The sequence below is a fragment of the Halyomorpha halys genome, unplaced genomic scaffold, assembly GCF_000696795.3.
Source record: "Halyomorpha halys isolate HHAL.00 unplaced genomic scaffold, Hhal_1.1 Scaffold134.1, whole genome shotgun sequence".
NCBI lineage: Eukaryota > Metazoa > Arthropoda > Insecta > Hemiptera > Pentatomidae > Halyomorpha > Halyomorpha halys.
Window position 1 is genome coordinate 152,028 of NW_027107159.1, and position 24,733 is coordinate 176,760.

Below are 24,733 nucleotides of genomic sequence, written 5' to 3' on the forward strand. Positions count from 1 at the left end.
CTTTGACCGCAACCCTGACCATCTCCCTATATATTTATCTTAATATATTACCAATACATGTAACTAAACCTAAACAATCAAAAAAAATACTTACTTTTAGACCTTGCCATGGTAAACTTCCTCTGTTGAAGTAAACCAAAACATACCCTAGTGATTCCATATCATCACGACGGCTATAAGAAAAAAATTATTAAAAGGCATCATAAACACAAAATTTCTAAAAAATGAACAAAATCATGCAACCATTGAACTTAATTATTTAATTAAAAAATAGGTAAGTAAAAATTACGGCAGATTACACTAAAAGAGAGGAAGAACATTCCTTCTACATAACTTCAGGCTACTGCAAAGTCAATTAGTCACAAATTTGAATTTGACCTGCTTTATTAAACTCCTATTCAAAATCCAGAAAAACAAACAGACTTTATTTTTAACAAACTGATTGCACAATTAAAATTTGACATAAAAGCTGGAAATTCAGATGATCTCAATGTTAATCGGATAAAACTTTTAATCCCTTAGGTGATTTGATCTATTAGGTAACAAGCAGAAAATCTACAAAGCGTATTTGTGAGTTAAAAACAAAGGAAACCTAGGATACTAGATGGACTATCATATCATATATTAGGAGTATTCATGAGCTTTCGTTTAACATGTTTAAGTGTGTTAAATGGAGGAATATTTTCTTCTTTTGGCATGTTAAAATAATATTAAATTTAAACAATAACGGTTCAAAGTGAACCGTTTGTATTGTATTCACTCTGACTTTGGCTTTTGTCAAAACAGGTATGAATTCTGTCTCGTTCATTTTCTTCCTTTTTTTTCTTTTCCTGATTTTATTCTTATCCCACTTTTTCATCTGTTAGTTGTACTTTCTTTTATATTTCTTCTTTTTATGTGTTACTATTTCAGTTTTCATTTGTTATTCATAACCTTTTATTTTTTTTATTTTATTTTTTCGTTTCATTATACACCCTTGTAATTATCCATTTATTTATGTTAGTGTTTGTATATTTTTTAACCTTGACAAAGCCCTGCAGCATGGGGCGAAACATTAGCACAAATAAAAATAGTCATTATTATTTGAGTTTTTTTTTACCACACCCGGAGGATATTCCACTTATTGATATTAAATTCAATACGGTCAATGTTAATAGGTCTGCTAAATAAAGGTTGTCAACAGACCAGCTGAGCTCCAAACAAATTTGTCTGTTTTAAACTCAAATAAAGTAATAGATAAAAATAACAATAAAGTAATAAAAAAAAAAATAAATAAAAAAAATAGGAGAGGAAACAAAGAACAAGTGAGGCGGAGGATAGATGATGTGACAAATCTGTTGGAGTTTATTATGTTCTCTTAAAGATTACAAGTACAAAACAAGTAGCCAAGAAAATCTGCTAGGAGCTCTTCTGCATTTAAAATATAACATTGGCTTTAAAGTAGGCTGCTATACTTATAACATTTACATGTTAAAATGTTTTACATTTAACACATCATGAATAACCCTATTATATCACATGTATAAAAATGCAGCAAACCAAAAGTTAAAAATTATAAGTGAATCAAATTATCAATCAGCAATATCAATGAACAAACATCATACCAATTAAATAAAATATCAATTAAAAAGTGCATTCATGAAACATTTTTAAGGTATTTGATCTGATTGAAGAAACAAAAAAAATAAACCTACAGAAAATGGTGCTATATCCCATATTAACAGTAATAGATGAATATTGTGACTAAAATTAGCATTAAAGAATAAAATGCTATCATGCTCTTAACCTAAGGAGAATCCAAAGCAGATGATTTGAAAAGCTTGGATTATGTAAGGAAATCATAAAAGAATAAGGTAAAATAGCTAAACAAAATGAAAATTGACTTCAGTAATGATAATTGCAAAAATAGAATTACTTTGAAAAGTAGAATTAAAACAATATCAGACTAAATAACAGAAGCAAACAATGTCACATCACTAAGGGAATGGGAATCAACAAGATTACATTTAATTAGATTACTTGATAGTTAATATATAAAAGTACACCTATAAGAATAATAGTTCCGAAGCAAACTTCAAAATGCCAGGTATGTGTGTACTCACATCTGTATAACAAGCTGGACAGGCAAGGTTCAATAACAATTTAGCATATAATGGTACATTGAATTGAAGTTAAAACTGATAAAATTTTACTAGTAGATTTAACAAAACAAGTTTTTGTAGAAAATTGGGATAAGAAACTTACTCATTATTTAAGAATCACTGATTGATAAATTGATTGAGTTCTTGGGGGAGACGGGTTATAATGGAACCCCACATTATCAAGACTGGCTCCAGAAACCGAATAGATCAAAATTAAAAAAAAAAAAATTAATGAAAGTGAAATCTGAAGCCCTAATTCTTATCCCTATCTAAATTTGTTATTTTGAGCTGTCTTTACAAAAAATATAGGAAAGAGAAACCACTTAAATCCAGTCTCAGCCTTCCTTTTACATCTAATGTACGAATTGTGCCCACGAAATCCATTATAGAAAACAAAGGAATGCACCCAAAAATACAATTATACAACATACGAATCTGGTCTTACCTTTGCTCAATTCCAAGGTGGGCATTTAGAGAAGCATAACGTGCAGTACCAGTAAGACTCTTTTTTTCCCGATATTTAATATGAACATTACTTCTTGAGCTTCTATACTTCTTGGCTAAGCCAAAATCAATCAAAAAAAGTCTGTTGCAGTGTTTCCCGATACCCATTAGGAAGTTATCAGGTTTAATGTCACGATGAATAAATGACTTTGAATGAACATATTGAACAAGTCGTATCATCTGGTCAGCAAGCATAAGAACAGTCTTCAATGAAAATCGACGCTTGCAGAAATTAAATAAGTCTTCCAATGATGGTCCCAAAAGATCCATAACCAATACATTGTGATCTCTTTCTGTACCATACCACCTGAAATTTAATAAGCATTAACAATCCTGTAGTGAAAAATTATTTAAACCATGATGTAAAAACGTACCTAATATTAGGAATACCACAATGCCCCTGTAAATATTTGTACAACTTGCCTTCAAAAAGCAATTGAGGATGTTGAGTCCGAACTGGTTCTAACTTTATGGCAACTTTCTGTGAACACAATAAAATTTAAAAGTGTAAATATTAAAATAATATACTTTAAAAATTTGAAAGTTAGTAAATATTAACAAAATGTCAAAACTAAGACTCTCTCTAAGCTACAGTTAGTTAAAATACATATCCATAACAGAATCAATGTTTCGGAATTGTACATCTTCAGGATTACAATAGCTAATAGGTAAAATAAAGACTCTCTTAACAGTATTGTTTTATAACATCTTATGTTAAAATGATGAAATAATTGTTGAGGATGTACTTGAGACAAAATAGGAGTTGTTATGGACAAAGTGTGATATTGAGAAGATATGCCTAAGCTCTAATCCTTTGTTCAGTTCTGATGTTTGTCTTAAAAAAAATTGTAAGTTAAGTTGTAACTTCCACTTAAAATTAATGATGTAAATAGTTACTATAAAATAAGTAAGATGAATACATAAAAGATAATTTAAGTTCCAAATCTTGGTTCACAATAACAAAAAATTTGAGTTAATCATTGAATAATACAAAGATAATCTCAAAAATTCTCATTTTTAATACCTACCTCAGAATTATCTAGAGTACAACCAAGGTAAATGACTCCAAAAGAACCACTGCCGATTTTTTTAATCAACTTATACCGTCCACCAACAATAAAATCATGTTTATGAGAAAAGGAGGAAGATGCCATTTTTTGTTTTTACATTTAATATTCCTTTTAAGGAAAACCATAAACTTTACTTTTAAAAGCACAACTTAAAAACTAATAGCATTTGTTGATCAGACCAAGGGAGGGTAACCTCTTCAAGTAGGTCAACATAAAATCTATTTACAAATTATTCACAACAAACTACTTAAGACGAAGATACTGTAATTCTCTTAGTCTTCATATAGAATATAAAAAATTATATACATAAATGTTTTTAAGAAAATAGTAACAACCAATACGCCATTATTCTAATTAACGCTTTAAACATATCGATGTAACTGAGACACCACCTAGCATCAAGAACTTGAAGATGGTGTTATCTAGGTAACAAATTACATTTGTTAGATAATCGTCAACCTAAAAGAGTGATAGCTTTCTTGTTTAGGACATTGTTTGCTTCATTTAAGTAATATAACCAAACAAGAAAATAAAACTTTTCAGTTATTTCAATCAAGTTACATTTATCACTTGTCGATAAAAAATATTCAGAATCTTCAATATTTAATACATAAAGTTTATTTTAAGAAGCATTTGTTATCAGTCGACTTTAATGATGGTATTCAATGAGATTTGTTCTGTTTTGGGTTTTGTATGAACATTATAAACGACACTTCTTTTCAATCTGCTGAAGATGTATTTATCTCCAAGAAATGACGCTACTAACTTATTAAATACACTTCAGTACTAGACCCGCTGCGACAACCTAATATGGTAAAGAAATAAAAACCTTTGTTGTAAATACAGTATTAAACTGTTTTATAATATTTCTTAGATGGAGACTACGGTATTAGACATTTTACTCAGTCTGTAGACCACGGAATCTGTGGAATTTTGAAGTCTCATTAGGCTTCTCGTTCTTTTATCCACAGTTCCTCAGCAGCCCGGACCACATATCTAACCCAGCTTAGCCCATAGGTCATTGCCAAAGCTACTTGTCCAGATAGTTGCACAAGTTCAAGTTGTATCGTCCTTAACCGGACCGGACCTAACATTCTTCTTAATGAAGGTCTGTAGACGTATTATGGACCCTTGTACTTATCCAAGACTCTACCTCATGTAGAGAGACTGGCCTTATACCACACTTTGAACAGCTCCATCTTCAGACGTATGAATAACCCAACCGACCTAAGGAGAGGCTAGAGAGTATAATAGACTTTATTGGTTCTAATGATACAAATATCAATTTCATCCAGTTCTTCTTTAGCGCAAGTTAAATCACTGTAGTGCCTGGTTATTTAAAACAATCAGCTTTTGGAAACCTCTGCCATTCAACACTAATGTACCTTAGAACGAGTAGAATAGAGGGGTAAGCTGGCATGAAAAATGAAGCCAAAAAGGCAGACTTTATGATAGAACAGGGACGTGGCAGAGGAATAAGAAAAGAATATGATCCAAAGAATATCGGAAGTAGAAAAGTCCCAACTCGTTACCCATACTCGAGCTGCTGAACTATTGCCCATTAAAACCGTACATCGTTTGTACCGTACCTTTTGCTTAGTAGTGGCTGGAAAATATATGAACTATGAACTGGTATGAAAGTATGAAGTATGCACTAGTGCGTCCAGGATATACTCAGCTCTAGTAGGTTGCACTCTTTTTGAAATATGGAACATTTTAAAATTCCAAAGCAGTGCTCGGGGACAGTAGAAACCAGGATATATAATTACATTACTTACACCATACGACTTCTATATTTCTTCCCGCACCTAATCACGCAATAATACATTCATGATGCAACAAAAACATTTTTAATTTAACGGTCTTCAATCCTCCAAGAGTTTAGATCTCGTAATGGATCGTGATCCTATCTGTTTGTTTATGAAGCCCCTTTCCAAAGGAAACCATTCAACTAGTATTTCAAAGTTTTCTTTATTCAACAGAAAACTAAAGCGGAGGAATAATTATTTGGTGATCATAATGTTTTGTTCAAATATGTTTATAAATTACCTGCGGTAAAATGTGATGTTCCTCTGATATACCATTGATTCTTTTTTTCATTTGGGAAAATAACGTCCCATCATTCTGAAAATTGATTAGATTTTGTAATGAAATTAAGTTACTTAACATTGAATTTCATTAATTTTTTCAGATAAATAAAGTTGTGAAATGACTGTAAGAGTAGAGTACAAACCTGTATATTTTTATAAATAATGTCGTTATCTTCAAACTGGAAAAAAAAATTAATAAAATTAATAACAAGAAATCAAAACTGAAAAAATCAATAAGAATGAAAATATAATTTTAACTTAATACGATTGGATTTAACGGATTATTAATTTGTACCAGTGTTGCATTTTTAGTTTTACCATTCATTGTCTCAAGAAGGAATGCGATTTTTACTAATGAATAGAAAACAGCTGACAATTGTGATCGTTCTATTAGCATTGGCTTGATAGTGTACTACAATTGCACGGCAGATATCTGTCACGTGGAACCTTGTCTTTAGTCCCTTCAGAACTATTCGTGGTTACATAATATATAGGATCAGTATGGTCATGCTTACTTAAGTCTTATAGTATAATTACATAATGAGAATTTTTCTGTAATAGTATAATATGTTTGGAGAAGAAAAGGGGACTGCTGGCGAATGACGTATGGTAAAAGCAATAGATTTTTAATTCAAGGCAGCTCGGGTTATGAAGGACTTGTCAAACAAAGCAATTCGGTGGGGAGGTTGATAGAAGTCTCCATTGACATTGACATTAACATTAAAATTGACTCCGACTTTTGATTGTTGTATAGAATGAAATAGACTTAATGTTTAGGATACGGTCGGGAGGTCCTGGAATATATTTAAGGAGAGGGATCTGATTATGATAGCGTCAGTTTTCTCGGCGCTTATTGTAGAATACCCAGGTGCTTATTCTATTTATATATTCTTATAGTTAAAGGTTAGCATCGGATGAGTCAGTGAAGTCAATGGAATGGAACAATTTAGACGTCAGAAGCGTATTGATGATGAGCTGGATGGAGCGCGAAACGTATTTGTACAGATAAAAAAAAAGGGTAGAGGGTAAAGAGAAGGGTACATATAAGGACCTTGATGCACGTCTCTAGTAAGAGGTAGAGAAATAGAAGAGGGTTATGAAGGAAAACACCCTGAGAACGAGCTGGGGAGATTTGGAACCATTAAAGTGCACTAAATGAGAGAGAGAAACTGCGAAGAGTAGAATGGAGACTGTTAGTAATACTCCGAATGTCAATGAGGAAGAGCCTACACTGGCACACTCTCGGAGATTACGATAGCATGTTGAGCAACATTTCCGTAGGACAGAAATACCTAAATATATTAAGGATCAAATAATTTAAACATTAAGTCTTTACAGTAATAATCGTAAGTACGTACAACGATATTTTTGGGAACAGCTTCTCCTTCGTAAACAACACCAAAGGAGCCTTTACCCAACTTTTTTAATGTACGGTACGTGTACTGAGGATCACCTCTTATAACAATATTATTTCTTTTTTGATCCATTGCTTCAGGCGCAACCAGAATTGGGGAACCATCACAAAACCAGTCGGAAATTCCTGAAATTATAGTAAGTTGTTATTATTAAATAATGTTTTATTTATAAAAGACTTACAATATATATTTGTAACAATGGTTTTGATTAATGTCACGCCAAATTATTCATGCAAAGTGATGTGTGAATTACTTTCAGTTTTGTATACTTGTAGTACTTACTCACAATCTAAACTTTGTAAAAAAAAATAATTAAATTTTTTAATTTAATCAATTTTGAGAGGAAGGAGAAGACCCTTAATTTTTCAACACATCTATTATCATTTGTATAACAAAATATAGTTAGTAATTTTAAGTGAAAAATGACCAGTTAATATTAATGAGTATTGTTTCACCAAATATGGCATTTCACAGTCTTTCATTTGTTTATTTGGACGGAATTAATCCATGCGATCTCTTACAACTTATACTTACTGAGCAGAGTTAGGAAGTATTCACTGCAAAATATATTCGTGAAGAAATTTAAGTATTCGATTTCCTCACGAATACTTAATTACTAATTGTCAAATATTTTCTAAAAAATACGAATACATCATCAGTATTCGTAATTATTAATCATGAAAACTTTCGGTATTTGAATTCGGCAAACGAATACAATTGAAAATACTAAGTTAAAATTTCAAGGAGGGTCTCAGAAATGTATGGTATCGTATAACTTTTCCGACATTTTGTTCCTCTAGAGGTCTGATTTATGTTTGGCCAAATCGGTATTACTGTGCTGAGAATTTTAGTACTTTCTTAAGTATGTATAATCAGGTTTTTTCCGCTCTGGCTTTTCCTATACTTTGTCATATTTCCATATTTTGTATGGAGATGTGTTCGTTGTTTATGAGTGCCGAGTAGTATTTGTATTCGCGAGCATGATTTGTGAGTGAATACATATGTACGAATAAAAGTGTAACCGTTAGTTCTGTCGTCCACTGGGAGCGGAAAGCTGTAAAAAGTGGGCCACCCAATCTTGAAAAACTGGAAATTCGTCCGAATCCGCACAAAAACGCACGAACGATCCAAACACGAGGGTGTTTACCACATATGTCCTTTTTTATTTGAAGATAAAAGAAGTGGTGGTTATCGTCAATTTGAAGATCATGCCGCAAACGAGAAAATTCACCGAACTCGTTTCTTTTTTGCGTACCCACATTTTCCATCTTCTTCGACATCGTCTGTGCATGATACGTCGATGGATCAAAGGTGATAATTCCAAAAAGAAAAACTCTTCATCAGTAACCATTCCGAAGAGCCATCTCGTCTACCGAAAGAATACCGAGGCAATAGATGATTGGCATTACCAAGATTTCCTACGAAAAGGGTTTGCAGGAATTCTCATCTTTCCCCTCCCAATGGAGGAGAGGCCTTACTTCTCACATGCAAGAACCAAATTCAGTTTATGTATTATAACAGTATTAATACTTGTGGTGAAATATTCCCAGTTGTGTATACAATGCTGAACTCTATTACTGGGATGATATAACCAAAAGATATGGAGGTGTTATCCCAATCCCTAATTGAAAATCTGGGAGTTAAGATTCAAGAACCTACAACAAATTGTGAAAATTGAGGTAAAACATTAATGGAAGAGGATATTATACTCAAAATTATTTATAGACTCTTATTTAGAGACCAGTTTCCCAAAAATGTTTATGATTAAGGGCTAATCCAAGACACCACTGGTAAGTTGGGAAATGCAGTCAAAATTGTTGATATTTAATATTTTGATAAAGTCCCTGACCACTTGATCTGTCCGAGCCCATTAACTTAATTATAAGAATAATTATAGCTATCATTAAAAACAACCAAAGCTCTACAATAATGAACAATTCATTGTATGCTGTCGCTTTCGGTTCAGAAAATATAATTTAAAGCTAGAAAATAATTATGAATTAAACACAGAGCATTTCATTCACATAAAGTTAAAACATTGATGTTATTTTCAAAATAACCTAATCTAGACAAGATAAAAAAATAAACTATACCTCCAAAAATGTGTTATTTTTTTTTAATGCACATGTATTACTGTAATATGGCCTTGGTATATTTTAAAATATTAAATAAAAATAAAATGAAAATGTCAATTGACTAGTAATTATAATTTGGCATATAACTATATATAAAAAAACAACAATAAACAAAAATTACTAAAAAGAAATTTTAGAAGTCGATTAACTTGCCAACTTGTGAATATTTCAGGGACAAACTGATGTTTTGATGCACCAAAATGTCATATGGTTGGTTAGAATTGTAAATTCAACAAACCATAAAATATATTTATACACTAAGAAAGATATTTGAGCTCCAATACATATCATGAAAAATCATGTTAATACCATAAATAAAGTAGAATTTTCTAACCATATCTAATTTGTTTTTAAATGTTGGGTAGAAACATGTTAATGTTACATAATTTGGAGATTATATTAGATCCCTCACTTTAAAAAATACAATCATACCTACTCATAATGGTGAATTTCTTTTGTAAAATGAAAAAACAACTGGAACAATTAATGCACAGAATAAAAAATAACAGTCAAACCCGGTGTAAGCAGCATGGTATAATTTTAAAATAACTGCAAAATATTTGTATCATATGAAATTATATCAAAGCTATATGCATATCTATTATACAGAATTGCATTAAAAAAAAAAAAAGGAAGGTTAAAAAATAGTTTCAAAAACAAATAATTATATTCTGAAAAAAGGGTTGTATAAAAAATACAAATAAAAACAGTATAAACAAAAAATTGTATCAATATTAAAATAAATAATATTAATAAACAATTTAAATCACAAAATGAATTAGATCTTTCTTTATTAAAAAAACAAAACAAAATTTCAGTGATTGGTAATAACACTCTTAAGTTAATATTATTAAAACTATGTCCCTACTAATCAAGTAGCCATTTAATAACAAAACTAGAAGTGCCCTGACACAGTCAATATTATTGAGTTAATATATTTGTCTTGACCATCTGGAAGATATATTGTAGCAATATTATTGACATATATCACATTATAATATTGTGTCAATGATACTGACCGTGAAAAGTGGGCTTAAGATAATGAGTTTTATTTGTTATTAATGTATAATAAAACTAATGATGAGATTTACTAGGTAGTCATAAACAATACAATACAATTACAATAGTAATATAAATTCTATAAATATATAAAAATTCTTTCAATAGTAATAACATAATAAATAGCAAGAAATAATACTCGAACAAAATCAAATTGCATAGAGATAAGTTATATATTTACTGTTGTCATTTACACAACTAATATATACTATGTACAATGATTTAATTTTAGCATTTGAGCTTTTTTAAAACATTACCTTTATCATAGAAATATTCAGTCTGGTACAAAAATGTCTCAAAAGTAATCAAATATTCACTAAGGAAGTGCCTGTGTACATTAAATAATCAACTATACGTGAGCTAATGTAATTCTCTAAGCTCGAATTTTTTAAATTTCTATTATAAATGTCAGATTGGAAGGATGTAAATATGTATATATAAATATATAACAATTGTAATTAAGAAATAAATACAAAAGAAAATTATGAAAGTATTTTTCATAACCAGTAATGGTTAGATAGGTAGATTAAAAAAAAAATCTATTAAAAAAGAACAAAAACTATTGCTTTTCTCTTTGAAAAAAATACATATATTTTTCTTCATCATTAAATATCAATTTAACTCAGCAAAAACAAGCTTAACCAAGAAAACTTGGTTTAAAATTGTTCCTGCCCTAATCTGGAACATTCGATTAAATGAATGAATGAGCAAAATAAGCAAAAATGGAAATAAAAAATAATAAAATAGAAATAAAAATAATATTACCATGGACGGAACCTAAATTCTACTTTCAAAATTTGTCAAGCTGGTTTGAAATCTCTCCAAAATATAAATCTATCTATTTATTTGTTTTGGACAATGAAGTTTTGTTTTACAGCCTCGGTTAAATTGGCACTTCATGTGGTAAATAATGTATATCACAACTGTACACAAAACACTTCTTATTACATAAGTTTTTACATTTTTAATTTTTTTTAAAAGGTTTTCAAATTTGGTCACAATCAAATAATTTTCCACATTAATTATCATTTTTATAAGAAAAGTCCATTTATACATATACTACCATCACAACCATCTGAGGAGCATGGATATAAAGTCTGATTCAAATTTTAAAAATACTATTCTGAATAAAAATGAAAGGTTTATTTAAAAAAAGAAAAAAAAAAAAAGGATGGAAATAAACAAGATAAAATAAAGATGCACAAATTTTCTTATACAATATTAATCACCTTATGTTATATGAGAAAATGGCATTTCAAACAATGGCAACTAATCTCTCATAGGAAGAAATTTATTTTTCTCTATAATGAATCAGCCATTCATTTTAGTGATGAACAATAACATATTTCGAATATTATTGTGATGTTTTTTTTAAACAGTTCAATGGAAAAATAAATAAAAACAATTATTGCAGAGTAAAAAACTTTGAAATATAATCAAGATTAAAAATATACCCACTATGTTCACATGAAAAACCAAAATAGATTACATTCTTTAGGTTTTAGATTAAAAAAATAAAATAATTTTATGAGTAGTGGATAATTTAAAAGCAATAAAAAAATAAACTTACACTGAATTAAAAACTTTATTAAATTCAAAACTATTATTATGCAGGCATATATCTTATAACTGTTCAATGCCTTACGTATATAATTAACACTAATTAGTTTTCCAAATGTTATTAAGGTTATAATCATGAAACTTTGTGCATCTCCAATAAAGTTACCTGGCCTGGCCAACAAAAAAAAGTACTGAGACCGAAAAAATTGAAGCTGCAATCACAGTGCAGATACTTAGTATAGTTAGAATTATAACATTATAGTTTGTCATATGTTAATTTTTTTGGTATCAGGACAAAATCTAACAAGAATTATGGACACAACTACTGATGAAACCATTTTGGCATAAAATACCTGTTTGAAATAAGTTATGGGAACAATTAAAATCTTACAGGGCTAGACCGCTTAACAGTTGTTCTCACCAAGTCAGTCACAACACTTCAGATCATTAAATTACTAGAAATGTCAGATCATATATAATATACAGTATAATACAATATAAAGTAATATATATTTTAATGATAAAAAAAAATATTTTATCTAAATAATAAAATATAATTTAAAAACGAAAACATAATCTGACTTTAAAAATTAAATAAATAAAGTAAATAACTCTTGGCCAGCCAGACTAAACAGGCAAAAATATCTGGCACTAATAGATAAAATTTTATATAATTATAAGCAATAATAGGAATTATAAATATCAATACAAAAGCATTTTATATTTGTGAAAAAAAAAAAAAAAAATAGATGCGTTCCCATAACATAGTCACTCCTAATCTTTAATACAATAACATGTAATTTCTAAACCATCAAAGATGCTAATAAGTCATACGGAATTTTTTCAGATAAATAGCCAAATGAACTGTAACTACAGTCTTCAAAATTTCTTTATTAGAGAGAAAGATTAATGGTGAAAATTATATTTTGTGGAATCTACTCTAGCACTAAAATGAAGAGCTAAAGTATTTAAACATACAAAAATATTTATTAAAGAATACATTTCGAAATTAAAAAAACAAAATTAAATGCTTATAAAAAAAAGCCCATAAATGAGCAAAAATATGGGATAAGATGAATGTATAAAAATATGCGATCTAGTTTTTTTTTTTAATGGGAGTACACTTTCCATTAATAAAAAAAAATTATAATAGTATCAGTTATAAATGAACGTGCATGTATGAAATAAAAAACTTTTAAGTATGCCATTGGTGGACCTGACACGAAAACCATCCCGTAATGTTAATAAGGCATGTATTTGATACAGCCAAATAAATTGTTTGCAGCTAATGGGGTAATTATTTTTCAGATATATCCAAGTAAGTTTCAGTTCATAGTCAAGAAAAAATGCAACAGTTCACAAATCACTACTTCTACATTTATATGATTCACTTTTTAAAATTTCATTTGATGCTTTAGGCCAGTGAACATTATTACTTTATGAGAGAGATTATGTCTTTGTCTTTTCAGCAGGTAAAATGTTCTTAAGTCTTTTCTAAACTTTTCAGATCATATCTTCCACTGGAATGAAACAATCACTTTCTAAAAGGCCTATTGAAAGCTTACTTTATGAATAAATTTAGAATTCTATTAGTTTGTTAAAATTAAAAGTTTTTTAATACACCAGAGTATATTTACAAAAACATTACACTCTGTACATTGACAAACTCATGCATAATTTTCCAAACAATTACTAAATTTTTATTTCAAAACCAAGTGAAGATGTTAACCATAATTTTTATAAATTTGAAAGCTATAATAGGCTTTAAATTGTTTATTATATATAGATTTCTCATATTTCATTCCAACCATTTACCCGTTCAATCTCTGAACCGGACAAAAGACTAATTTTGGTTCCAAAGAAAAAATAATAATGATATTAATGAGAAATCAGGTTGACACATTCAGATTCCAAAAAGCCTACCGCTCTTCATGATTCACGGTAGGCAACAATATTTCATGAAGTCCATCGGGATTTCTGTAAATCTATCTGTCCTTCAAGGGTCTTCCCAAGATAAATTACAAATAACTAAAACAGATAAAAAAAAATATTAAATCAGATTTGTCACAAAAGCGATCAATAGTTTACAGCATACTATGCCAATAAATTATATCAAATTAAATATTGGTAATAAGAATTTTAAAAAGTTGATTTCCTATAAGAATTATTGGTTTGTTTATATTTCTCTGATTAAGTATAATGCTAAGAAATAAATATTGTACTTATCCAATTAAAAGCAATTTGCTTAAATCTTGCACACTTTTTACTTTCACTTATCAATATATAAAATATAATGAAGAAATAAGATGAAAGGGTATTTCGTAAGTAGAAGAAGCAAAGAAACCAACAAGGAATGGAGGATAACCTAGTACATGATAACAGAATAGCACCCTAGACATCCTCGTGGGAAAGGAAGATGCTTTGACCATGCTTCTTTGAGTGGGTTTTAGAGTCAACATATCATAAATCCAAAGTCACGTGCAACAACTTCATTGGAGCGGACACTAGGGGAAGGATATTGTTTGCTAACAGTAAAAACAAACCGAATTATCGGCATTTTTTTGTTCAGTTTTTCTTATAGTTCGAAAACCCAATATTTTCAAACATCTAAATATGCTCATATTGGAATGAAAATTTCTCTGGAAAATATTTGGAGCAGTGTTTATTGATGAAGATGAGACTGAAGACCAATGAAGAAATTTACGACCTATTTGGAGAAACCAATATTGTTGTCATTAAGCAATACTGACTAAGATGGGTAGGATCACAATGCATCTACTGGAGGTCGTCCACAAATAGAGAAGATTTGGCTGATCGAGACTTAAAAGCACTGACTGGAGATGTAAAAAGCTTGGAAGTCCACAACTTCAGTGCAGTACTGAACAGACACCTAGCAGTTCTTGATTGGGGATCCTTAACACATTAACTTAATAATAAAATAATATTAGGGCAGTAAATCAGATTTAAATTCCATAGAAAGGAAGGGAATGAAAAGTACTGAATACGAAGAATATCCCAAGAAACCTTATTCAAGTAATAAAATCAATTTATACTAATTCTAAAAGAATAGAAAGGATGAAAGTGATCTTCAACCTAGAGGGAAGAGGGAAGAGAGAAGAGCAAAAAAAGATGATGATAGTCTAAGCCCTCTTTTCTACAATGTATTCATGAATGAACCATCCTGAAAATTCGGAAGTGCATAACGCAAGAGCAGTTAATAATAGTAAAAATACTAGCCTAAATTCTAGTGTATGTAGATATTTTCCTTATACTAGTCATGAACCTTAGTGTATTCCTATTAATTATAGAAAACAAAATTAAGGAATAAGCCCATTGTTAATTATTTAAATGAATAACTAATTCCAATTCTCAAAGCAAAATCTACCATAAAACTGTTGGAGTAAGATCAAAACCAGATTAAGGTGTGACTAAAGTGTAAAATGTTTTGGCTTTATGTTTACTTTCATATATAAATAAAAATAAATATCAGGAAAAAAAATTGTCCATCATAAAAAGTAAATTGAAAGAGTTTCATATCTGAAATAGATACTAAATGTACAATAAAACATAAAATACTTACTTGTGAAAGGGCAACACTTAAAGCCACACCAGCAATCGTGTACAAGTTTCTTTCAGCATAAGCACGAACAACTTCTATGCAGCCGCTGGTCCAAACCTTTTTACTAGCTTCAGCAACCTTAATTAACACAATGGCATGTGATTATAAATTTGAAATAAAAATGGAGGTATATAATTTATTAAGTAATGAAAATTTTAAAACTCACAGATAATCTTTGAACTCCATATCCACACATGATATTAATAAGACCACCCTAAAATAAAAAATAACAATAATCATAAGACAATATTATAAGTATCTGAAAATCATCTATACAATTATATTTCCTTACAGCAATGTTAGTTGCATTAATACAACACGAATATGGAACACCGCACTGCTCTCTACTCGGTGAGCTACAGTTGAAGTATTCGTTCATAGACCAATCCATGTATCCTTCAGAGCTAAGTCCACAACAATGAAACTAAAATAAAAAAATTGTCGAAGTTAGAGAACGTAAAATTAGAAGGTTAATAGACAGGATTAGGAATAATAAAAAAGAAAAAAAAACAAAACAAATAATAATACATAAATAAAAAACAATATAAAAAATAAATAATAAACAAATGAAAAACAACAAATAATCAATAATAAAATAGGTCAAACAGGTATAGCTCCAAATTCTATTAGTAGAAGATAATATCTTGTTTTAAACCAGTAATATGTTATTTAATTATGGCTGTTCCTTGTTTGATAAAAATATAATACAACTTCTGGCGGTTAAATAATTTTAAGCTTTGTTGACTGCATAATTGGGGAGTAGGGTAGCTCAGTAAGGAGCTGTGCCACTAGCTCTAAGAACCCAGGTTTGATTTTGTCTGTGGCGGATAATTGTTTATTCTGATATTGGATAAGAAGGAGCACTCCCAGGTTCACTAAGCCTCTATAAAGTGTTTATTATTATAAAGTGTTTATTATTATAAAGTGTTGCTTTAATTAAATGAAATCTGGTGATTGAGCATGATCATGTACAAATCACCTCCTTGCACAAACATTGTTCAAGGAACAGTACTCCCATACAAAGTACTGAGCGCCTGGTTTTTAATCGGTTGTAATGGTACAGATTTTCATTTTTCAAGTACATCAGCATAGTTTATACTTAGATTTCTGAAATGTCAGTAAAACTATATCAACTTCTGCATCATAAAATTTTATCAGGCAAAGATGGCCAGTTAAACTTAGTTAAAAAATAAATTTGATATAAACTAGCAAACCATATAAGGGAAGGAACTTTACAGTTTTCTAAAATTATTTTATATTCTCTCCCTATCATTTATAAAAAGAAAAGGGTGGTTTAGAATGAAATTAATAAATTGACAGATAACAATGATGTTTCGGAATTAGTAGTTCAATCAAGTATGAAATATATAAGTTTCAATTTAAGTAAATTATTTACACTGAATTGCAGTTTTGATACTTAGAAACTCTAAGATGTATTACAGATTAACAAATTTTCAAAAAGGTGTATATAACATTGAATGTTATGTACTAATCATTAAAAATGGTGTGTATGGATTCAAACTTTCACAGAACAGTATCTATCTAGCCCTTGCATAACTAGAAAGTGTATTTGGTGGGAATGACAAGGAGGAAATGATTCTTAAATACGCTTTACAACGAAAAAAGATTATGAACAATGCTAATATTAGAAGATTCATTTTAACTATACTGAAGGATAAAGTGTATTTTATGTGAACACAACTCAAGTGCGGTGATAGAAAGTGAAGATGAGACAATTCATATTTGTGTTATGCGAAAGTAATAAATAAGATCCAATAAGATATTTATGTAATTTTATTGAGTGATAGGTGACTTTAAACTTGTATTCATGTTGGTTTCCCATCTTAGCATGCATGCATATGAAACAAGATGGGAAAATGTATTTTTTTTTTTTCAGTTTGTTACAATAAATAAATAAATGCAACAAATTTTCAAGTTTCTGAGTATATTACTTTTGTTTAATAATTCATAAACAGAATAGAATAAAAAAGTTTTTGTTTATTGTTATCCACACTAGTCAAGATTTAAAGTTAGCCTCTCCATTTTGTCCCTTCCCTCCCCCAACTTTCCTCTAAGTTCATTATTATCAATATTAAAAAAAATTATATAAATCACAGAAAAATACAAATAATCCGATCCATTATGTAGAATATTTTAATTGGTAGGAACTAACCTATGTAATACATACCTTACTCAAACTTATTTAAGTTTTATAACCTTACTAAAACTGATTTAAGTTATATAACAAGTTTTACCATCACTTGTTGATGAAACTGAGTTAACCAAATCCAATTTTTAACCGACACTGAAGTACCTGGCCATAGCCTGAGCAATAACAGTGACTAATTCTCTAACCCGTTAAAATTAAAATAGATTGATTTACTTAACAATACTTTAAAATATACATCTTATCTTACCTCTTTTTGAGCGAAATCAATAAAATTGCGGAGGTCATCATTATCACGATATTTATGAATAATTTTGTCAGTAAATGACTCTTCCACAATAGACTGCATTGTATGAGGAAAAACAAAGCCAATAACAGCGATGGCCATTTCAAGCAGGAAGAATATTAATAAACAAAGAGAATACTGAAAAATAATAAACATTAACAATTTTTAAAAACCATAATAATAGCATATATTTTACTTCAGAACATGAAGAAGAGTGAAATACATCAGCAAAATAAATTATTAAAAAATAAAAAAGTGCATACAAAAAATCAAGCTCATAAAAAAAAATACTAATATTACCAGAGCAGTATTTATAAAACTCTTTTCCCCCCTCAATCCCTTGTTTAAACTTAGTAAAATTTCTGCAGATCACAAGTATGGCAGATTAAATTTTTTTATATTAGTTTCACACCGTTTCATAAGAGTAAAAAACAAAAAGGTATAGAGAAAATGGAATCCCAAGTTGTGAAATGTCAATTTTCATTTGCAAAACTTCTGACACATAACAATCATGGTTATCACAAAGAGTTATTCCATATTAGTATTACACCTAGTTTCTCATGAGTCGAAAAAAAAAAAGGAATGTAATAACTCGAAAAATAAATTTTTTTGTAACTTTGCCATTTTTATTACCCCTAACTATGGTTGACAGTCATCAATTTTGACTCTTAACTGTACATAGTTTTCATAAGCAATAAAAAAAAAAAAAAATTAGGGTGAAATAACTTCATATTTTTTTTTTCATGGGGACTTGGACTATTAAATTACATACCTATCACTATTACTTGAGTGCCAATCAATAGAACGCATAGCTTATTCTAATGTCGAATAATATGAAAAAAGTACTATCATAGGAAAAAACTGTTTCCTGATTACAGGTTAAATAAGGAGATCAACCATTAATTTTTATGCCAAACACTTCAATGAGAGAGGCATGACACTCTCGGAGAGCCCTGGAAGGTCTCCTTGCCCCACAAAATCCATAATAAGCTCAAAAAACTGATGGAAGAGAAAATAAGTTTTCCTTTCAAAGACAGACATTTTTTAAAGTAGTTAATTTAAAACAGAATACAACCACAACTGTCACTCTGACATACCTCCATGGGCATGCCCTTATTTGTAAAAAATGAGAAATTGGTTGACTATTGTTTTCGGTTATAACCTGACACCATTGAGTGATTCAAATGTATGTGAATTTATACCCAACCATAACTGAAAAGGATCCTTTGGAATTATTTAACCCTAAAGCGAAATTAATGAGTGAAAGTCCATAGCTGACATTAACTTAAACCAGTGATGATAATAGTACAGGTTATAAACAACAATAAAACATAATTTATAATTAAGTTATAGGGAAGTGACACTAGTGTACTGTTACTCAAAATAGTATTAATAATTAACTTTATCATAAGAAATTGGATGGAGTAAATACTTCAAGAAATAGTTTGATCTCCAACTATGATTCAGATAGACAAGGTAAGTTACAATGGTATGATTCACAATTATTAGTTAGTAGATGAAATCATAGTCTAATAATAGTTAAAACTCCTTAAAATTATATAAATTCTAATTTGACATGCTACTGAATTTACAAACAGTAATTTAAAAGAATACATACATAGTAATGTGACAGTTAATAATAAACTTCTAAAATAAAAAAAACATAAATTTGAATTCTTTGAATCAGTGATTACGATAAAACAACTGAAACAAAACTATGTAGAACCCTAAATATGGTATAAATACTGAAACATACATTAAAAAGGTAAAATTAAATTTTCAGTTTTGGTTTAAAGATCAGAACCTACTATCGTGTTCTAATACTAAGAAATACTTACAAATTTCAATAAACATGTATTTTCTCTAAGTGCACCAATGCATCCTGCGAAGCTCACAATGAAAACAACACCTCCAAATATTATTAACACTAATGAAATATCCAAAAGTACATCATATACTGTGTTCACTCTTATCAATCCAGTACCTCTCCATTTATCATGAAATGCATAAAGACCTATACCAATCAAAAGCCCACCAAACAGCTGAAATGAGATACACAAATCAGTAACTTGACATTAGAAATCAGATTACAAATAAAAGTTAATTGCTATTAAAAAAAACTTACCCAAAACAGAAAATTAAGTAGAAATATCATATATTTCACACAGGGGCTGATATAAGTAAAATTATTTGCAGCTCTTCGTCTATTCATCTTGACAATCTTACGAAATTAAAGGTAACTATGTTGAACTAAACCACTAACTATGGCCACACTTATTTCAGAACTAATAAAACCATTGTATTATTATTTAGTTTTTTTAAAAAGGATGGTAGAAAGAGCCAACTGAGGTTTTTAATCACAATTGGGTTAGATAAAAACACTTCCTTACATTACAATGAATAGTTCTGAACACTCACGTCAGAAGGCACTACGAGGCCACTGATATTACCTTCTATTACCAACATTGCAAATAAAAAAGGTGATTATTATGAAAAATAATTAATTATTTTAGTTTTAAGTAGCCGATCAATTATTAATAAAATTTTAAGATTACATATCTGTGTATTTAATAATATAATTAAATCCATTTTCTAATTATTAACTAAATTTTAAGTAGAAAATAACGAAGTTTTCTTTTGACTTTAAATTTGCATTACCCTCCTCTGCTTTTGAAAAAAAAAACCCTTTTATTGTTCAAGAACTAAAGAGATTGATTTTATAAATTGTAAATACTCTAAATGAGTTCGTCAAAACGACAGTATTTGGCTTAGTTACTGTGAACTAAATAACTATGGTAACATCTGAAACTTACTTTTTACTGTTTAATAAAAACTTGTTTGAAAGAACTAGAAGGCTCCATGGACCAATCGAAACTTGAGCCAGAAAACTACAAAATTTACAAAGATGACGATATGATGTGTTTAATATTCAAGCCTGGTTCTCTAAGTACCTTTCCTGTTTCAGACTTCCAAAGTCTTGGTGTTCTTACGGTAAGGTATGGCTTATAATTTGTATTTAGTTAATTTTTGCAACTTTAATGGAATTAGATATGACATTTACTGACATTTGGATTAGATATGGAGATATCATGATTTAATAATATAGTAGTGTTCTTCAAACATGTATTGAATATTTCAGTATCTAGGATTGTCAGGAAACAATTTAGTGGAAATCGGAAAAGAAATCTTTACAGCTTTTCCTCTTTTGAAATGGCTTGACCTGAGAGACAACAAACTCATTAGTTTTCCTGGATTTGTTAATCATGAAAATTTGGAGACACTTCTTCTTGGAAGCAATAATTTGAGGAGGCTGCCTATTGAATTGGGTGAGTTGTAAATTGTTTAAGAATTTTTATCTTCCTCTCTTTTTTTTAAATCAAGAAACTCTGGTCCTCTGAGAAGCTCTTTTCCATATCAGTTTTACTTTCCAATTTATGTTGGAGAATTTATTAATATATCTGTTGTATTTTGTATTATGTAGTAATACAGCATTGACTTAAAACTCATTCACATTCAACAGATTAAACTCTCGTTTAAACTTCTAAAACTGTTTGAAATGTAGGAGCTAGCAGGACATATTGTTGCTCTACTTTAATAATTGCACAACTGACCAAAGAAAGTGGTTTTATTGTATTTGACATATGCTATAAATTATACCATAAACTTAGGTTACTTGATGACAATCCTACTAGCTATGGGACAGTGTCTTCTTTTTTCATTTTTCATTCTTTTTTCATAGTTTTATTGGGATTCAAGGAAAATCGTATTTAGAGTTATTTAGTTCGCTATAACTTTCCTTGTTAAATAAATTATAGTGATTTATAGAAATGTTTATTCCCTAAATTGTTATTAAAATTTAAAATTTTTCGTCATTGCTAATTCCAATTCCAATTTTTGTGTGCATACATTTAATTTTTAGAAATTTTATAACTGACCTCTATTTATTCACATACCTTTTTATATTTTCTTCTGTTTTACATTTTTTATTACTTATATGTTTATTTATTTTTTTTAAAATACCATAATTTTCTTTTAAAATCTTGTGTAAGATACCATTGATTCAAATTTTGACACTGTTGCAAGCATTTGCAAATTTTATAATATGCTTCAATGGGCCATTATAAAAATTGCAACAAACAAGATTACTGATTTAAATATTCTAGGTTTGCCTTAGATTTTTTATTTATTTTTATAGTTTTGTTTTAAACTATTTTTATTTTCAGGTTCATTTATGCAGTTAAGTTCTTTACAGGCTTCGGATAATCCTCTTGAATTTCCAAATGATGATAATTTTTTGGATTCAGACTGTGATATTATCACATTTCTGAGGCTATGTTGGAAACAAAAAACTGAAAAACCTGACATTTCCTTCAAAAATGGAAAAAAAGTTTGTAAGTGCCAAATTTGTTTTTTATTAGAATTTAATTTTTTTTTTTAGTTTACTCTGTTATTTCATTGTATTAATCTGCTTTGCTCATATCTTGTTGATGCCAAGGTTTAAATAACTAAGAGTAAATATTTTATTAATTTGGTGATTGTGAAAATATTAGTATTATTCGTCAAAAACTATCTTCAAATAAGAATTTTGTATTTTTATCCTTGTTTTTGAATTATTTTTTTTTGGATCTACTAGTGTTTGCTATATCACATAACAATGCTAATTTTTATCTGTAATGCTTTATAATTCTTCCATTGCGGTGTTCAGTAATCGGTCTTTTATTTAAACCTACCTGAGTATATAATGCATCTTTTATATGTATGTCCTACTCCATCTTTTAAAATAATAGGTTCCATTTATTGTGATATTTGTTGGTAGAATGATAAGCTACTTCAATAAGACTTGTACATGACTTTAAGCTTCTAAATTAATTTTTTTTTCAATTTTTTCATGAAAATTAAGTTAAAGGCTTCAATGTTAGTCAATTAAGACTTTATTCAATGAGCTACTATTGTTTTTTTGAAAAAAAAAATCAATAAATAATAAAATAATAGTTTTTTCTAAACCAATACTAAATTTTTGTAGCTGCTTTATATAAAAATGTCCTTCATCTAATACGAAGGCAGTTTTTTATTATACACGGTTAAATAACACCTCTATTGTTGATTATTTATAGCTGCCTTATGAATGAACTTTTTTTGCAAAGGTATATTCAGCCCACCTAATAATTAAATGTTCTGTGTTTTTATTTTATAACTACTACCCTCCCCTCATGTCAAATTTGAATCCTCCCTTTTAAATATCACTGCTTTGATTGAATAATGGCACAATTAAAGGAAAGAGTTTTTAGAATTTTTTGCTTAACATGTTCCAAATAAACATAACCATAGAGAGTGGCACATTTTTATTGTCTATAACTGTTCACCCGAGAACAGATGTGCTGTTATTAAATTGTGCTCAATCTTTCTTGAATAAGAGCATAAGTTGTTTCATTATTTTCAAGAAGTTTTTTCAAATTGTCTTCTTGAATAGTGATAAATTTTGTTTTGCAACAAATTCGAAGCAGTTTTATTTATTTTATTTTTTTCTAAACAATTGAAATTGGTGAAAAGTGAAAAGGTGTTTAAAAAAATCCATGCTATTTAATTTTATTACAGATAAAAAAACAGCTCCTAGGAATACTTAATGAAGAAAAGGAAGAAGAAAGTTGAAATTTTGAAATATTTTAAAGTAACACTTTTATACTTTAACCAATTTAAAAGTTTAAATAGCTCAAATTGTTCCATGTAATTTGAAAAGAAGCTACATAGAGCTTTCAATATAATAAATAAAAGTTTTACTTTCATCAATAAAAAAAAAAAAAAAAACATTATCTGTAGTATGAACGAATCATTTTTAATATTAATTGTAAATTTAATACTGTATCATGTAATTCTATGTTTTTAGTTTAATTAATTGTCTCATTTATTAGGTTTTTTATTTTTAAAATGTGTATTTTTTTTTTTTTTTATCAAATAGTCTTCTTTTTTGTTAAATATCTGCCAATTTTAAATAAATTAACGTTCGGGTCCTAGTAATGACATATAATTTTTTGATTTGGTTATGATTAAAAATTATATTTATGTATAATTGGAACTGTTTATGAGCACTGAATTAAATATAACATTTTTGTTACTAAAAAGTTGTAATGATATGTACTATGTGTAAAATCACATTTAACCATCTCATAATCCATTTTCATTAGATAAGTTAAATAATTAACTATGTAATTTTATATGCTCTTGTTTTCAGATCATAATACGGTTAAAAAAGCCGAATGCCTTCAACCAGTAAAACAGTTTAGAAATGTATCTAATGTATTAGTTGATAAAATTCATTCGAATGACCCAATTGACCAGGTATTAGCAGAACATGTCACAAGGAAACTAAGACATATAGAAAAACAGTTACAAAAAGTCAAGTAAAAATTTTATTGTTAGGAGTTAATAATTCAAAGTTTAAAAAATCTAACATTTTTAAGATTAATATTTTAAAAAATATTTGCAGAGACAGAGAAGCATTAAAATCCTGGCGAGAAAAATACATGGGGCATGGAGTAGCTAAAAAGGAAAGAGAAGATTATGTCCCATTTGGAATAGATGAAGAATATTCAAGGATGATGACTCGTAGAGAATTGCATAATTTCCGCACCAATATGAAATCTAAAGTATTTACAACCTTAGACTTTAATAGTATAGTAATATATTTAT

At 28.9% G+C, this 24,733-nt stretch overlaps 3 protein-coding genes across 11 annotated transcripts in view; 1 reads left to right on the forward strand and 2 right to left on the reverse strand.

Annotated features, from left to right (window-relative positions):
- The window catches only part of LOC106678329 (casein kinase I), a 27,306-nt gene extending 17,359 nt beyond the window's left edge, over window positions 1–9,947 (reverse strand). For 6 of the 9 annotated variants that reach the window (XR_010842882.1, XR_001342743.3, XR_002945075.2 and 3 more), the window contains exons 1-7: window positions 9,792–9,947; window positions 7,164–7,345; window positions 5,949–5,984; window positions 5,765–5,839; window positions 3,020–3,126; window positions 2,587–2,952; window positions 95–173 (exon numbers count right to left, since the gene is read on the reverse strand). Coding sequence is in view for 6 of the 9 variants with exons in the window: in XM_014416779.2 (XP_014272265.1) it covers window positions 95–173; window positions 2,587–2,952; window positions 3,020–3,126; window positions 5,765–5,839; window positions 5,949–5,984; window positions 7,164–7,345; window positions 9,792–9,795 (849 nt within the window). In the remaining 3 variants the exon portion in view is untranslated. Of the gene's footprint in view, window positions 1–94; window positions 174–2,586; window positions 2,953–3,019; window positions 3,127–3,673; window positions 4,093–5,764; window positions 5,840–5,948; window positions 5,985–7,163; window positions 7,346–9,313; window positions 9,333–9,787 lie in introns of those variants that run through there. The other 3 variants (XM_014416781.2, XM_067045453.1, XM_014416782.3) reach the window with 3 other exon arrangements.
- Window positions 9,948–10,003: 56 nt separating this feature from the next.
- Window positions 10,004–20,498, reverse strand: LOC106678340 (tetraspanin-33). The gene is made up of 7 exons (XM_014416795.3): window positions 20,172–20,498; window positions 19,885–20,088; window positions 18,011–18,184; window positions 15,886–16,017; window positions 15,760–15,807; window positions 15,555–15,671; window positions 10,004–14,002 (listed from the first exon to the last, which is right to left on the reverse strand). Exons 1-7 carry the CDS (start codon window positions 20,256–20,258, stop codon window positions 13,931–13,933), a joined length of 834 nt encoding a protein of 277 aa, XP_014272281.1. The 5' UTR covers window positions 20,259–20,498; the 3' UTR covers window positions 10,004–13,930.
- The window catches only part of LOC106678339 (leucine-rich repeat-containing protein 59), an 8,167-nt gene continuing 2,937 nt past the window's right edge, over window positions 19,504–24,733 (forward strand). Inside the window, exons 1-6 of the mRNA XM_014416794.3 lie at window positions 19,504–19,522; window positions 20,892–21,037; window positions 21,186–21,372; window positions 22,270–22,437; window positions 24,276–24,444; window positions 24,531–24,690. Coding sequence (XP_014272280.1) covers window positions 20,906–21,037; window positions 21,186–21,372; window positions 22,270–22,437; window positions 24,276–24,444; window positions 24,531–24,690 — 816 coding nt within the window. The 5' untranslated portion in view covers window positions 19,504–19,522; window positions 20,892–20,905. The remainder of the gene's footprint in view (window positions 19,523–20,891; window positions 21,038–21,185; window positions 21,373–22,269; window positions 22,438–24,275; window positions 24,445–24,530; window positions 24,691–24,733) is intronic.

Bases quoted from the DNA above. Each gene is read 5' to 3' on its own strand.
- LOC106678340 (XM_014416795.3), bottom strand. From the start codon at position 20,258: ATGAATAGACGAAGAGCTGCAAATAATTTTACTTATATCAGCCCCTGT. The intron at 15,808-15,885 runs GTAAGGAAATAT...TTTTTATTTTAG, and splicing joins TTAATGCAACTAACATTGCT to GGTGGTCTTATTAATATCAT. The intron at 15,672-15,759 runs GTGAGTTTTAAA...GTGTTAATTAAG, and splicing joins ATGGAGTTCAAAGATTATCT to GTTGCTGAAGCTAGTAAAAA.